The sequence below is a fragment of the Girardinichthys multiradiatus genome, chromosome 4, assembly GCF_021462225.1.
Source record: "Girardinichthys multiradiatus isolate DD_20200921_A chromosome 4, DD_fGirMul_XY1, whole genome shotgun sequence".
NCBI classification, from domain to species: domain Eukaryota; kingdom Metazoa; phylum Chordata; class Actinopteri; order Cyprinodontiformes; family Goodeidae; genus Girardinichthys; species Girardinichthys multiradiatus.
The window spans coordinates 17,098,684-17,112,009 of record NC_061797.1 but is presented as its reverse complement, the minus strand read 5'-3'; the positions used below and the strand labels follow the sequence as shown (position 1 = coordinate 17,112,009).

The window sequence follows — 13,326 nt, the reverse complement described above, 5'->3', positions numbered from 1 at the left end:
GGAACAACAGATTTGCAGGATCCACCTTTTTCTCTGGATCTGAGGTGGTCTTTACACATTGACACTGTCTAGAAGGCCCAGCAGAGGTTGTATTTCCTATGGCAACTTAAAAAGTACAGCGATCATTAGTGCTGACCTTCCCTCCATCGTGGTCAAGTGAGAAACTGGGCAGTAAACATCCCCCACACATCCTGGACACAATCTGTTCAAACTTATCTTCAGGACAATAAAGTGGATTCTGCTAACAAACAAAACAGTAAGACAAACAAATCTTAAAACTTTATTACAAAAAGAGAAAAACACTGCTCCAGTTTTTAATACTTTGTTGTGATCAGAGACCAAGACGGGTATTGCCACCCACATTCTCTTAAGTCTTCAGAAAACACGTGTCAGTTCACTCCTTTGTGCAAACTACGACTTTGAAATGTATATCCCTACTCTGTTAATGATGTCATCAGTTTTAATTAAAATTAGCACTCTGTTTCTTGCAACAGTAAAATGTCAGGTTATATAGGTGTTGGTGAGTGGAGTCACCATGATGTTACTTTTGAAATATCCACCATTGTTTTCTTTACAGAGAAACAAATCTGGCTGGTAACAGACTTTGGGTGAACACATTTGATGAGGTGTGATGTTGCCAAACATGAAAAAATGCAGGAGGGTGGAACCCAAGTCTTGCTGCTCATGAAAGGTTGGGCTTACATGCACAATGGCCAGTTACAAAATCAAATCAAAATTGCAGATATTCTCTGTATATTTATTACAATTATAGCATCCAGCTTCACATATTAGAATAAACTAACATCTCCTTTTAAAACCCAAATATCAGTTGAAATAAAGCGAACTCTTTAACACAAAAAAGTCACCATTAAAGCCTTAAAAAGGCTTTAATGGTGAATTAAGGTCAGGTTTTCAGATTCTTTTCAGCATAAGGGGTCAAATTCCACCCAAAAAGAGCTATGCAAGCACAAGTGGTATTATGTCCCCAGAGGCTGCAGTTCTCCTTTAATTAGAAATGTGCATCTGTTGTTGGTCCACTGTCTGTACTTCGGCACCGCCCCTGTTTGTCCATTTCTCCACTGGATTGAACTGCTTATGTCAGTGTGAGGAGGACTCTCAGACGCTGGGCTGCTGACACTGTGCACAGCTACGCACTGTCCTCTGTCTGTGAGTCTGGACCTGTACAGTGCATCTCGTGAGACCGTAGGTGTGAAGCAGCAGGTGGCGGGCCTTGGCCTGGACGTCCTCCCAGTTGTTGGCACTAGAGGGAGCTGTGAACATAGGGATGTATATGATTACAGCTAGCCTTGCAGTGGATTTTCAGTTTACAGACGTCATTTCAAAATATCAACCCAATCTCAAGCAGGGCAAAACATCTCATACTATATTATCAAGAGATCAGATAGACAAAGAATGTCTCCCAAGTTAATTATAGCTCTATTTCCCTCATTTTATAAAAACACTGAGTGTGATGATTCTTGGTAAACTCTATTTTAATCTTATTCAAGCCAAAAAAAAAACAACTACTGAAAACAAATTCTATACTTTTCAAAACTGTATAAAAACTCTAGGATTTAACAATATCTCGGCACAAAGATGATGTAGTTCAACTCAAACTCTGGCTTCTGCTGCTACAGTCATGCCACAGTCTTTACCATCTTCTTCCAAAACATTGACAAGTCATTTTAGCAACAAAAGCAACTGTCACCTCCAAAAGGTATTCTGATGATACAGCCATTGTTAAATATGTACCAGAGAAAGATAAACTAAAACCTAAGGAAAGCCTGACACATTATCAGATGGTGAACATTAACACAGGCAAGATAAACAGGAAGGTGAAAGATCTCAGACAGAAGTCCTGAAAAGTCACCACTGAACAATAACCATGTCCACTTCTTGTTAAGGCTTCTAGAGTGTGCTGGACAGTGCTAACAACTCAATTGTGTAAAAAAAAAAAAATAATAAAAGGGTTCTAGCAGCCTTTTTTTAACTGGTAATTGTGGAAAACTAAATGACATTGAAAACAGGATCTGATAAAAACCTTTTTCTTTTATTCCCAGGTGCCTCATAAACAAAGACTTCAGTGAATTTCCTAGACAGATTTGCTTACAGTTAAATCAAGACAACAGCAAACAAAACCAGATTCATGAAACATTGTAGATGTCTGAAGCCAAATAAATGTACTTTTATGAAAGAAATATTTGCCCCGTTACAGATTTATTCTGTTTTTTTGCTTTTTTGTTAAGCTTAAACATTTCAGATGAAACTAATTCAATATCAGACACAGATAATCCGGAATAAATACAAACTGCCTTTTTGAAATGATTTTACTAAGAGAAATAAAGCTACCCAAACCGGCCTGGTCCTGCGATCGCTCGTCTGGTTAAAATAATTTAATTAGCTGTGATTAACCAGATTTTTTTATTGAATTTCACTTTCCACACCTAGACCTGTAGATCCAAGAAAACAATTAAACAGAACCCCAAAAGCAACATCATTCCCTAATCTAGAGAAATTCAAGAATGGATGAGAAACAAAATCATTGAGATTTATCATATAACTTTGTTCTTGTAACCTGAAGTAAAAAAACGAATTTCTTTGGTCTTCTGAAGTATCAACAGACATACCACAGTGAGAACCATTATCCACAAAAGTCAAACACATGGAACAGTGGTGAACTTTCCAAGGAGAGGCCGGCCTGCCGGCATTACACCGAGAGTGCACCGACTCATCCATGGGGTCACAGAAGAACCAAAAACAAGCACTGCAGGCCTGACTTGCCTCAGTTAAGGTCAGAGTTCATGATTCAACAATAAGAAAAAGACTGCGGGGAGAAAAGGCCTCCATGGGAGAATTTCAAGGCAAAAACTACAACTGACCTAAAAGAACACAAAGCCAGTCTCACATTTTCCAAACAAACACCTCAATGATCTCCAGGAAAATATTGTGTGAACAATATTTTGTGGACTGAGAGGACAAAGATAAGTGGAGGTTTTTTGAGGAGTGTGCATGATGTTATATTGAGTTTAAGTACTTTTAGACGCGTCCACCACTAAGGCCCTGTCCCAATACCCGCACTTCCACCCTTGTGTCCCTGAATTGTGCGTTCCCGTTGATGGGTTCGAGTGCGTAGTGTGTCCCAATTCTCCAGAGTGGTCCTTAGCCCGGCCCCCTTTGTGCCCTTAATCAACACTTCAGCCAAGCCCGCATCTAAGCGGACTTCGCCGAAGTGTATTACCCATAATTCACTGCTGCAGATGACGTTCTGTGTAAAAACCAATCACAACCATCAACGTAATCAGCCATCGAATCAGAATAATAAGAACTGCGTAAACTTTAGACAGCAAGCCGACAAATATTTTTTTTACTGGTTTTCCAGACTCAACATTGTAAGAAACCACTGGGTTCAGAGTGAGTCTGGGCAGTCTGTAGGTCATAACACTGAAGTTACCTTTCAAACAGCCTCCTTCACTTTCTTCTCCTCAAAACAATTGCTTGTTGCAGTTTTAAATAGTTTTTTTAGCAGCAAGACTGTGAAAACATCGCTGGTTCCCGCCCTTTTTGATGTTTCAGTTACGGTACAGAGGTGCAAGTTGATGACGTAACCCCTATTGTCTCAATTCTCCAATTTTGCACGCTTGTAACCTGCGCACTTCAACCGTTACATGCACTTGTACAAAGTACACACTTCATAGAGGGGCATAGGGTGTAGTGTGAGTATTGGGACAGGGCCTAAATGGCTCGAAAAAACACAAAATGAAGGCTTTGGAGTGGCCTAGTTAATGTCCAGACTTGTATCTAAATGACCTTAATCAGGCTGTTCATGTTAGAAAAGCTTTACAATGTAGCTGAACTAAAACAATCCTGCAAAGAGGAGTGGGCCAATAATCCAGAACCAGCCAGTTATTGTATGTAGTCAAGTTCCTTGTGATAAAATGTGGTCATTAAAATACATTAAGAGGCTAATTGTAAAGGGCACTAAATGTTGCAGAATGTATATGCAGTATAAAGTCTGTGTGCGTCTTTCCATGAACTTGATAGCTGCACAGATCCGGGGTTAGAAAGCTGTAAGGACTGGTTTTACTTTTGAGATGTAAGAAAGAACATAACATAGCTTGTTGAAAGCTGCAGGTTGCAGAGTTTCTAAAGTGTTACATTAGATAACTGCATGTATCAGCACTCTGAGGACCATTCCTGCTATGAAATCTTAACCGAGGCTACTCACTGAGCTGCAAATGCACCAGTGCTGCAGTCTTGTCAGCCGTCAGTGCCCAGACATTCAGCTCGTCGACAGACTGGACATCCTCCAGCTTCAGGAGGTCCTCATTGATTTGCTGAGTGTCCAGGTGTCTGGGAACACCTGGAAGACGGGATAAAAAATATCACCATACAGAGCTCCCGCTATGATTGATTCTTAGATATAAAGGTAACCATGACGAGCTTGGGGAAACAAGAACCGGGACTCACCTTCAAGTACAATGATTATTGTGTCTCGAATGATACGAACTGTGGTGAAGAGTACCAGAACTGAGAAGATGTAGGTGCAGATGGGATCTGCCAACTTTAGCTCTGGCTGTGAAGTCAGACAAAGGCGTTGAGTAATGTCAGTAGTTTGCCCACTCATTAATAATGTTTATATGCAGGTAAAGCTCAGCAAGACTGTAATCAAAAATGTTATTTATATCATTTATTCATTTAAAAAACATATACAGATTCATTTCACATAGAGGGATCCATTTAAAGTGTCCATTTCTGGTCATTTTGATGATTAAGTCTTGCAGCGAATAAAGGTTTTGTCAGGAAAGGACATTTCTCAGCAGAGAAAGATAGAAGTGTTTCCGCAAGTTGAAGAGAGCAGAATTGAAGACATTTTTAAGACCGCAATGATTTAAAATTAAGGCCTACATAAAATACAAAAAAATGATCTAAGAACTACATGTTTACTGACGAGCTCCGTGCACCTTCTGACCTTTTGTGACTTGCGCACCTGGTGGAGTGTGTGAATGACTGTCTGGTGGACTGCTGCTGAGTCAGCAGTCATCCACATGACCGCCCCTAACGTCACATTTCTGTGTTAAAAATAATTTTTATTGGTCCTATGTAACATTTCCACTTTCTGAGAAACAAAATTTCTTCATTTGAATAACTATGAGCTACAATTAACGTTGAAAGACATGAAAGCTTAAAATATATTACTCTGTATATATAATGAATAAAAATCTAACATACTTGTTGCGCTGTTCATACATGTGTTAAAATGTTGAGAAAGGGTGCATCATTTTTTTTTTTTTTTAATGGTGCTCTGAGCACAAGTCGTGCTTAATGAAACTAATACAATAAAACCAGTGAGCAGCAGGAGGCCTGCAGACTTGTTACGACTTGTTTTGGTTTGGGTTTTTCAATCACAACGCTGCTTGAATGCTGTTTGAGCAATATATAAACAGGGACAGATGGATTGACAAAGAGTCGTGGGTGATACGAACTGGGGCAACACATGGTCGCTGCATGAATGATGGATTGCATCATAATGTTGGGAATAGGCTAATGCTTGCATGCTCACGTGGATGTTTTTACTTCTGCCAATTGCATAAAAGCTGCTACATTTGTTAATAGAAAAACTATTTGCTACTGAAAATAATGAGCAAAAGATTTTTCATTATCTAAACTATGGATTCAGGAAGAATGTCAGAATTGGTCATTTCAAAGTACCTTGAACCGGACTATGTAAGCAGCTATGAGCACCCCGACGCTCTGCAGGAGATCTCCCAAAGCATGGATGAAGGCCGCTCTTACGGCAAGGCTGCCGTGGGGCCTCTGCTGACCCGACCCACCTGAGTGTGAACCTGTGGGTGCTGCAGGGCTGTGGGAGTGACCATGTCCGTGACTATGTGAGTGGAGGTGACCGCCTTGGTTTAACAAAAAACCCATTCTGAGAGGACAAGACAGAAACAACAACATTAAATCACACATTGTCCAAATCATGAAAGAGCTGCAGTCAATCCTGTCGACTTAACATAAACATTAACTTAAGTTCACAGATCATCAAATAAAATGTGTGCAGCACAGTAAAGGCAGTACTTTGGACTGAACTTACACAGCAACAAGACAAGAAAGCATAAGCATAAAATGTATATTTTATAGTTTTTCTTATAAAAAAAAAAAAAAAAAAAAAAACTTACATAAGATTAACAGCCACTCCTACAGCTGCAGTGATGAGCATGACATCCCCGTCTATATTGAAGTCCTGATGTACAGTCCTCTGGACGGCCTCGTAAAGCAGTATACCCGTCAGGATGTAGATGAGCACCACACTGAGGACTGCTGACACCACCTCTAAAACAAGAAGTCACGATCGGATGTCAACTCCAAAACGGTTACTAGAAGCTGAGGGAGAACTTCAACTAAGCCACTATTTTAATAATAGGTGAAATCCAAATAAAGGATGGTAAAAAGCAGAAAGCCAGTTTGAGTTTTCTCTTGCAGCTCAACCCGCTTTCATCTGCAACATCACTGTCCAGCCTAACTTCAACAAACATGTTTTAGTAGCATAATGTTTTTCCTCATATTCCTCTTATGTTTCTCATCATTATTTTATATTTCTCTGAGAAAATTGACAGTTAAAACTGCTGCTGCACAACAACAAAAAAATCAGGACTAATCGAAATCACAAAAGGAACAGTTAGAACACAATGCAACTAATACAAATCTGGTCTTATTTCTAAATAAGTAATATTGTTTGGATTGCCTGACACATTAAAAACATATGTTTAAAGCAAAAAACAGGTAAACAAGTTACTGCCTTAAAAATGTATTTCCAAATGTTCTTCTGCAAGAACAGGGTTCTAGGAAGGAGAGGCAATAATGACCAAGGAACTAAATTTAGATACAATTTAGTGAAATGCACACAGATGATGAAGATGAGCTGTTGCAGCTGAACCATTTTTGTGTTTGTTTTCCTGCTACAGCTGGAAATAAAGATGATATGGCTGACAGATGCCACATGAATTCATGTGAAATATGAATCTTCATTTTCCATTATTACTGTGGCGTTTACAGACCCCCTTGTATTCAGACACCGCGTTGACTTTTCTTGTTTTAGATGCATTAAACGTTCAGTGATCCATGTCTCAGAGACAGGATTCTTATCTGCGTTGAGCACGGCTGAAAATACACCTCCTCAAAATGATTATTCAGCATGAAAAAAAACAAAACACATGAAACGGCTTGCTGCACAGAGCACAGAGGGTGCCGCTTCGCAAGGAAATACAAGAGCAGCCCGTCGGCCTCTGCAACTCACCAAGGCGATGTAGTCCAAAGGTGAATCTCTTGGTGGGTGGTTTGGTGGAGAGCCACAGGGCCAGCAGAGAAAACAGGATACCAACCACATCTGCTAGCATGTGCACCGCATCAGTCATTATGGCTAAACTGTTAGAGACATAGCCCCCTGAAAGAAGGGACGAAAACAAGATCAAATCAAAATGCAAATGTCTACTAGATCTATCCAATCAGTTTGGAAATGCCAACTTGAAACTGAAAATCCAGAATAATTGAGATCGGTGCTGTTCAATGTGAATGTAAATTATTTTAAAAGGTTTCTAAATGTTTCGATTTTTTTTTTTTTTCCAGATGATATTATACACAAGGAACTAACAATGAACACAGTGAAATTAGGACAACATTTAAAAAATGTTTGGTAGAATAAAGTGGAACAAATAAGGAAAAAAAAAGTAAAAGCTTGTTAGTTTACATTTAGTAGGAAGCTCTGACCCACAGCTAGGAGTAAAAGTCTAGTTCTTGCAATGAGAAGATGTTAGTAATTACCGCAGTTTAGTTCTAAAGTGGTTTTTCATTTAAAGTAGATGTTTTAGCAGAGAACATACAGGCCAAATAAAAACCCTAAAAAAGAATAATTTATATGCCAGGCTCCTGGAGAAGGGAGGAAGGACACAGGGAATGAAGGAAAAAGGGAATGACTCAAGGAAGAAACAAGTGAATGAAGGAAAGAATGAATGAGGAAAACAAGGTAGGAAGTATACAAAAAGGAAGGAAGGAAGACAGGAAAGGATAGGAGAAAGAAAGGATGGACAAAAGAAAGGAAGGAAGGAGGGACACAAGGAAGAAAGAAAAAAAGGTCATGAGGGATGAGGCGATGAGCAGCTGAGGATAAAAGGAAGGATGAACACAGAGAAAGACAGATAGAAAGACATAAGGAAGAAAGATGGGAAGGAAAAAAAATAGAGGACAGACATAAAAGAGAAAATAGACAAAGAGTAAAGGAGGTAGGACCCAAGGATACACGGCAGAATGAAGGAAAGAAAAGTAAGGATACTCCCACAACAACATAGGTAAAAAAGTCTAAATGCAAATATTTTTTCCTTCTGACATTTCCAGACGGCAAAGGAGCCCTGACAAATAAAAGCTCTATACTGAACTTGGTAGCTTTAACTGAAACAAGACTGGCTTAAAACACATGTCACTACTTTATGCTGAGACAGTTTCATGAGATAGCTGTACATTCTTCCTTCTAAAGGTTAATGTTTGATGAGGATACTGAGGGCAGTTTTTGTTTTTGGGAAGCTTTCCCAGTTGGTTTATTAACCGCTAGAAAAAATAAACATTAGATTCATTTTCAAGGTGGATTATAAGAGCTTTATCTCTTTGGGTGTCTTGTTCAAACAAACTCAGGGAGAATCCTTTCAGTGGTTCAGTGGGTTTAGTGGTCACTGTTTGACCGGCTGCAAATAAAGAAGAAACAAAAAAAAAAAAAAACCAGTAACTCCAGGCAGGCCAGTCACAATTCAGATTGATTCAAATTGTTTCATAAAAGAAATAAGAAAAACAAAGAAACAATACACAGGAAGAATTTTTGCAGTATTTCTCCATTTAAAATACACTATCAGAAGAATAAAACGACTGAAATATGTTGGTTGATGTATTCTGATGCATTAAGCAAAGTGAAAAATGTTTATTCAATATTATAAACTTAATTGTTGTTGCAATCCGACCAATCAGAATATTTTCAGCATGCAGGAGAATTTGTGTCCAAGGTTTTCTACTTTGACACCTAGTATATTTTGTTTGTATACTGGCAATATATTATCAATGATATAAATACATTTTAAATGCATTAAAGTATATGCATTTGGACTTATATCTTTGTTCCCCCTGAACTAAAACACTGATGGCCGCCGCAGGATTGATGACTGTTTTTAAGACACGCAGGCATATTAAGTCACGTTATGTTTGTGTAATTGGAAACAGTGAGATAAGATGATGCATCTGCTCCATGATGGAGACACCCATTACAAAATGGGACACTTCAATTACTAGGGGTTAAGTGGGAGGGGAAGCAGGAGCATTAGGGTTCATCCTAACAGTGGGACCCACTGCTATTCTCCAGTCATTTCATTTTCAACTGGTTGCATTTTGATTATCATCTCCAGTGTGTTTAGTTACCAACTTAAATAGAGGAAGCAGCTTTGAAGGATTTGCAACAGATTGATGCTGGTTAAAGATGCAAATAGCAATCGTGAGTTTAAATATTATAGGAAAAAAGACGATTACAATGTTTGTGCCATTGCTTCGAATAACCATATTTTAGTAATTTACATGAAAAGCCACAATGGAACAGTGGCTTTTCATGTTCTTACCTATAATTTCCCCTGTCATGAACAGAAAATACAATACAGCTGCGATGACCAGCCTCTTCATCACCCTCCTGTGTTTGATCCTCTCCCTCTTCTTAGTGCAGTTTTCACAGGGGTCCATGTTCAATCCCGGGCTCCCCAGACCGGAAGAGGAGTCCAACAGGGAGTCATCGTCATCGTCATCAACTCCACCACCACCAGGTGGGACCACTACAGTGCTGACCGCCACCCCGTTGGACGGGGCCCCGGCAGAGTAGTCGGACATCTCTCCGGAGACAACCACCTTCAGCTTGTTGAATTTGGGGGCCTCGTCATCCTCCACCAGCTCGTCGGAGAAGTCAAAGGGAACCGCGTCGCTCAGGTCCCAGCCGGTGCGCTCCCTCCTCAAGGCGGACCGCACCTTGCCGAACAGCTTTCCACCTGACATGTTTAATAATTACTGTCCTCCCGGGTAATCATTCACATGTTTATAGGGGACCGCGACTCCAACCTGTCAAAAGGGAAAGTGAAGTCAAACACGGTCATGAAGGCGTTTCACGTCCGCACAACTACGTGGTTTAAACAAAAAGGGGGTCACTAGTTAATACATTTCAATGAAGATCCTTCTTTGGGTCTGTAACATTTTCACATTAACAGAGAAAATCCACCAGCCGTCATAAAAACAGCACCGGCCAGACAGTAACAAGCTAGCGAGCAAAGGTTAGCTTTCCTGTCAGTTTCAGACTGACTGCTCTTATAATGTGACAGCTTGTTAAAAAAAACAAAACACTCATTGAATACTTACTGATAGACGAGTTTCTGATGGTACACACTTATTCCGCCGTCATGGTGGTAGCTGAGCAAACAACACCAGCGCCCTGGCATTAACTTAGCTCCGCAATGAAACTCAAGCAAGTTTGCTTCGGTGCCGTCCGTTAGGGAGAGTCAGGGGATTTCCGGCTCTTTTCTGGGGAACCGGGTCAGTTGGCTCAGTTCACCAATAAGAGTCGTTGTTGTGCCGAGTGGAGTTCCCCCAATCCAGATTAGTTTCCCCACCAGATCTGCTTCTATAAAAACTGTAATATAGTTTGTAATCTTTCCGACCACATTTCGAGGCTCATTCACACGCTCAGGGTTCCCAAAACATTTTAGAACAAATTATAGAACTACCTGCATACTGGTAGTTAACCTAGGGTTGAGTACAAATCCTCGTGGATATTAATATTATTGTTGTTGTTGCTGTTTTTATTGTTGTAATTGTTACTATAATTGTAACTAAAATTATTATTAATTATTGAATAAATACTGTACATATTCTGACCTCTATGGATACTAATTATTTTTGTGCACCTATAAACTCACGCACATGCAAAAGGACAACCCTTAATATAAAATGGACTAGACAAGAAATACAAACAAACATTTTGGACTATTTAACAGCAATCGGCTTGTATATATGTTTATCCATGCTGCAGAAGGCAGTGGGAGAATTTTATCAATATAAATCCAATTTTCAAAGTTTTATTTGTTCTTTTCAAAACCACAATACAATCAAAAGGGATGACAGATTACAACAATAGAGAACAGAAAGCTCTCATTGGACAAGGTTATATACAATTATTCCAATACATTTCAGGTATCTTCCATAGTCTGCATCTTTCCTCATGATTTTTGCTGTCAAAGTCTTTCAACATGTAATCATTTAACAAAGTTACTACACCTTTAACCACAGTTTTTCCTGGTATCTCGTATTTTCTAAAGACTAAAACATCCCTTGCCTTCCATAACATATCTTTGATACAGTTAACTAGAGCCCACCAGCGATGATCGTTTAATGTCCGATTTTCGTCCAGCGATCCGTAAATAAACCTTTCACATGATAAATATCTGTTTAAGTCATACAACCAAGGGGATAACAGTCCCCACACCCTTTGAGCAAAAATACATTTCCAAAAAAGATGTTGGACCGACTCTTCATCCCCACAATATCTTCTTGGGCATTGTGAACTCTTTGTACAATTTCTGTTTTTAAGGAACACTCTGGTCGGTAAGCATTCATGTACAATTTGCCACGCAAGATCTTTATGCTTGTTGAGAAGAAACCTATTACTCACATTACTCCAGATCTTTTTTTGGGACTCCTCATTATATCTTCCAACTGTAGACAAAACATTGGGGGGGGCGATAGTCTTTCCTCTACTATCATACGCGACAATTTCTCTGTGGGGAAGTGCTGCAAGCCGACATCCAAGGCCTGAATAACTTTTTCATAAATTGGAGGACATGTATCAGAAAAAGGAGTATTTAAAGGGACTCGCTGACCCCAAGCTCTTAGTATTGGGCGACCAACCCAGAATCTGGCAAAGAAAGGCCATATGGATTCTGATGGTTTCTCTAGACATGCCTTTATAATCGGTGTTACGAACATAGCTTTTAGTTTTCCTTCAATGTTGGGGACTGCTTTCCCTCCATTTTTCAGGGATCTATATAAAATCTTCCTGTTTAACCTCTCATGTTGGCCACTCCAAAAAAAGGCAAACATGGTTTTTCGAAGTGATATAAGTACTTTAAAGGGGACTGGGAGAATAGTAGCTAAGTGAGCCAGGGAGCTAATCACTTCCACTTTTAACACTAAGACTTTACCACTAAAAGAGACATCTCTGTCCTTCCACTGGAGGAGTTTCGCTTGGATATTAGGCAATTTTGTTTTCCAGTTCTTTTCCTCCATATCTTTTCCTATATACACACCTAAGATTTTTATTGTTTCACTTTGTTCCAAGAGCCCCCACTGCTCTTTTTTCTCTCTCCAATTAAGGTATAAGATTTCGCTTTTCTGGTTGTTAACTCAGAAGCACAAGTAAAAACATCACAAGTCTTCAAAACACTATTAATAGATCTATTATCTGAGAGGGTCATAGTTAAATCATCCATATACATTGTAAATTTTGCCTCTTGGCCGTTACTACCAGGGGGAGAGGGTCCCACAATATAGGGATTTTGTTGCAACAAACATGCCAGAGTTTCCATTGCTAAAATAAACAAAATCGGGGACAAGGGGCAACCTTGTCTCACCCCGATTTGATCTTGATTGGAGGTGTAAGCCTGCCATTTACCAATACAGCACTGGCACAATTATTGTATAGGAGATGAATCCATTTTTGAAAATTCCCACCAAACCATAATCTTAAAACTTCTTTTAAATAAGTGTGACTTACACTATCAAAGGCTTTTTCCAAGTCAATCCCCAAAATACATAGAGGATGCTTCCGTTCTTTACAATAAAGATAGCTGTCTCTTAAAAACCCTAGGCTATCTGTTATTTTACATCCTACTACTCCACAAGTTTGTTCCATCCCAATTAAGTTTCCCACAACTGACTGTAGTTGAAAGTATAAAGCTTTGGACAATATTTTAACATCAACCCCAAGCAGAGTTAATGGTCTCCATTTCTTCAAATCTTTCTTAGAACCTTTTTTGAATAAAACTACCGATATTGGTAGTTCTCCATTCTCAAAAGCTTCCTTATAGAACCGAAGGAGTGGGCCCTTAAGTTGCTCCCAGAAAGTGTGATAGTATTCTTTAGGTAGTCCGTCAAGACCTGGTGATTTGTTACTCTACTCAATATAAATATAAAAGTATCTACACCTTTTGGAAAGAAGGACCCATCACAAGAGTCGGTTCCAGTAAACGAGTTGTCACA

The 13,326-nt window shown here is 39.4% G+C and overlaps 1 protein-coding gene across 1 annotated transcript; it reads right to left on the bottom strand.

Moving 5' to 3' along the window:
• Nucleotides 1–267: 267 nt before the first annotated feature.
• Nucleotides 268–10,748, bottom strand: slc30a4 (solute carrier family 30 member 4). The gene is made up of 8 exons (XM_047362695.1): nucleotides 10,432–10,748; nucleotides 9,651–10,137; nucleotides 7,298–7,444; nucleotides 6,180–6,333; nucleotides 5,710–5,929; nucleotides 4,468–4,573; nucleotides 4,226–4,360; nucleotides 268–1,271 (listed from the first exon to the last, which is right to left on the bottom strand). The coding sequence occupies exons 2-8, from the start codon at nucleotides 10,072–10,074 to the stop codon at nucleotides 1,117–1,119; spliced, it is 1,341 nt and encodes a 446-aa protein (XP_047218651.1). The 5' UTR covers nucleotides 10,075–10,137; nucleotides 10,432–10,748; the 3' UTR covers nucleotides 268–1,116.
• Nucleotides 10,749–13,326: the final 2,578 nt, after the last annotated feature.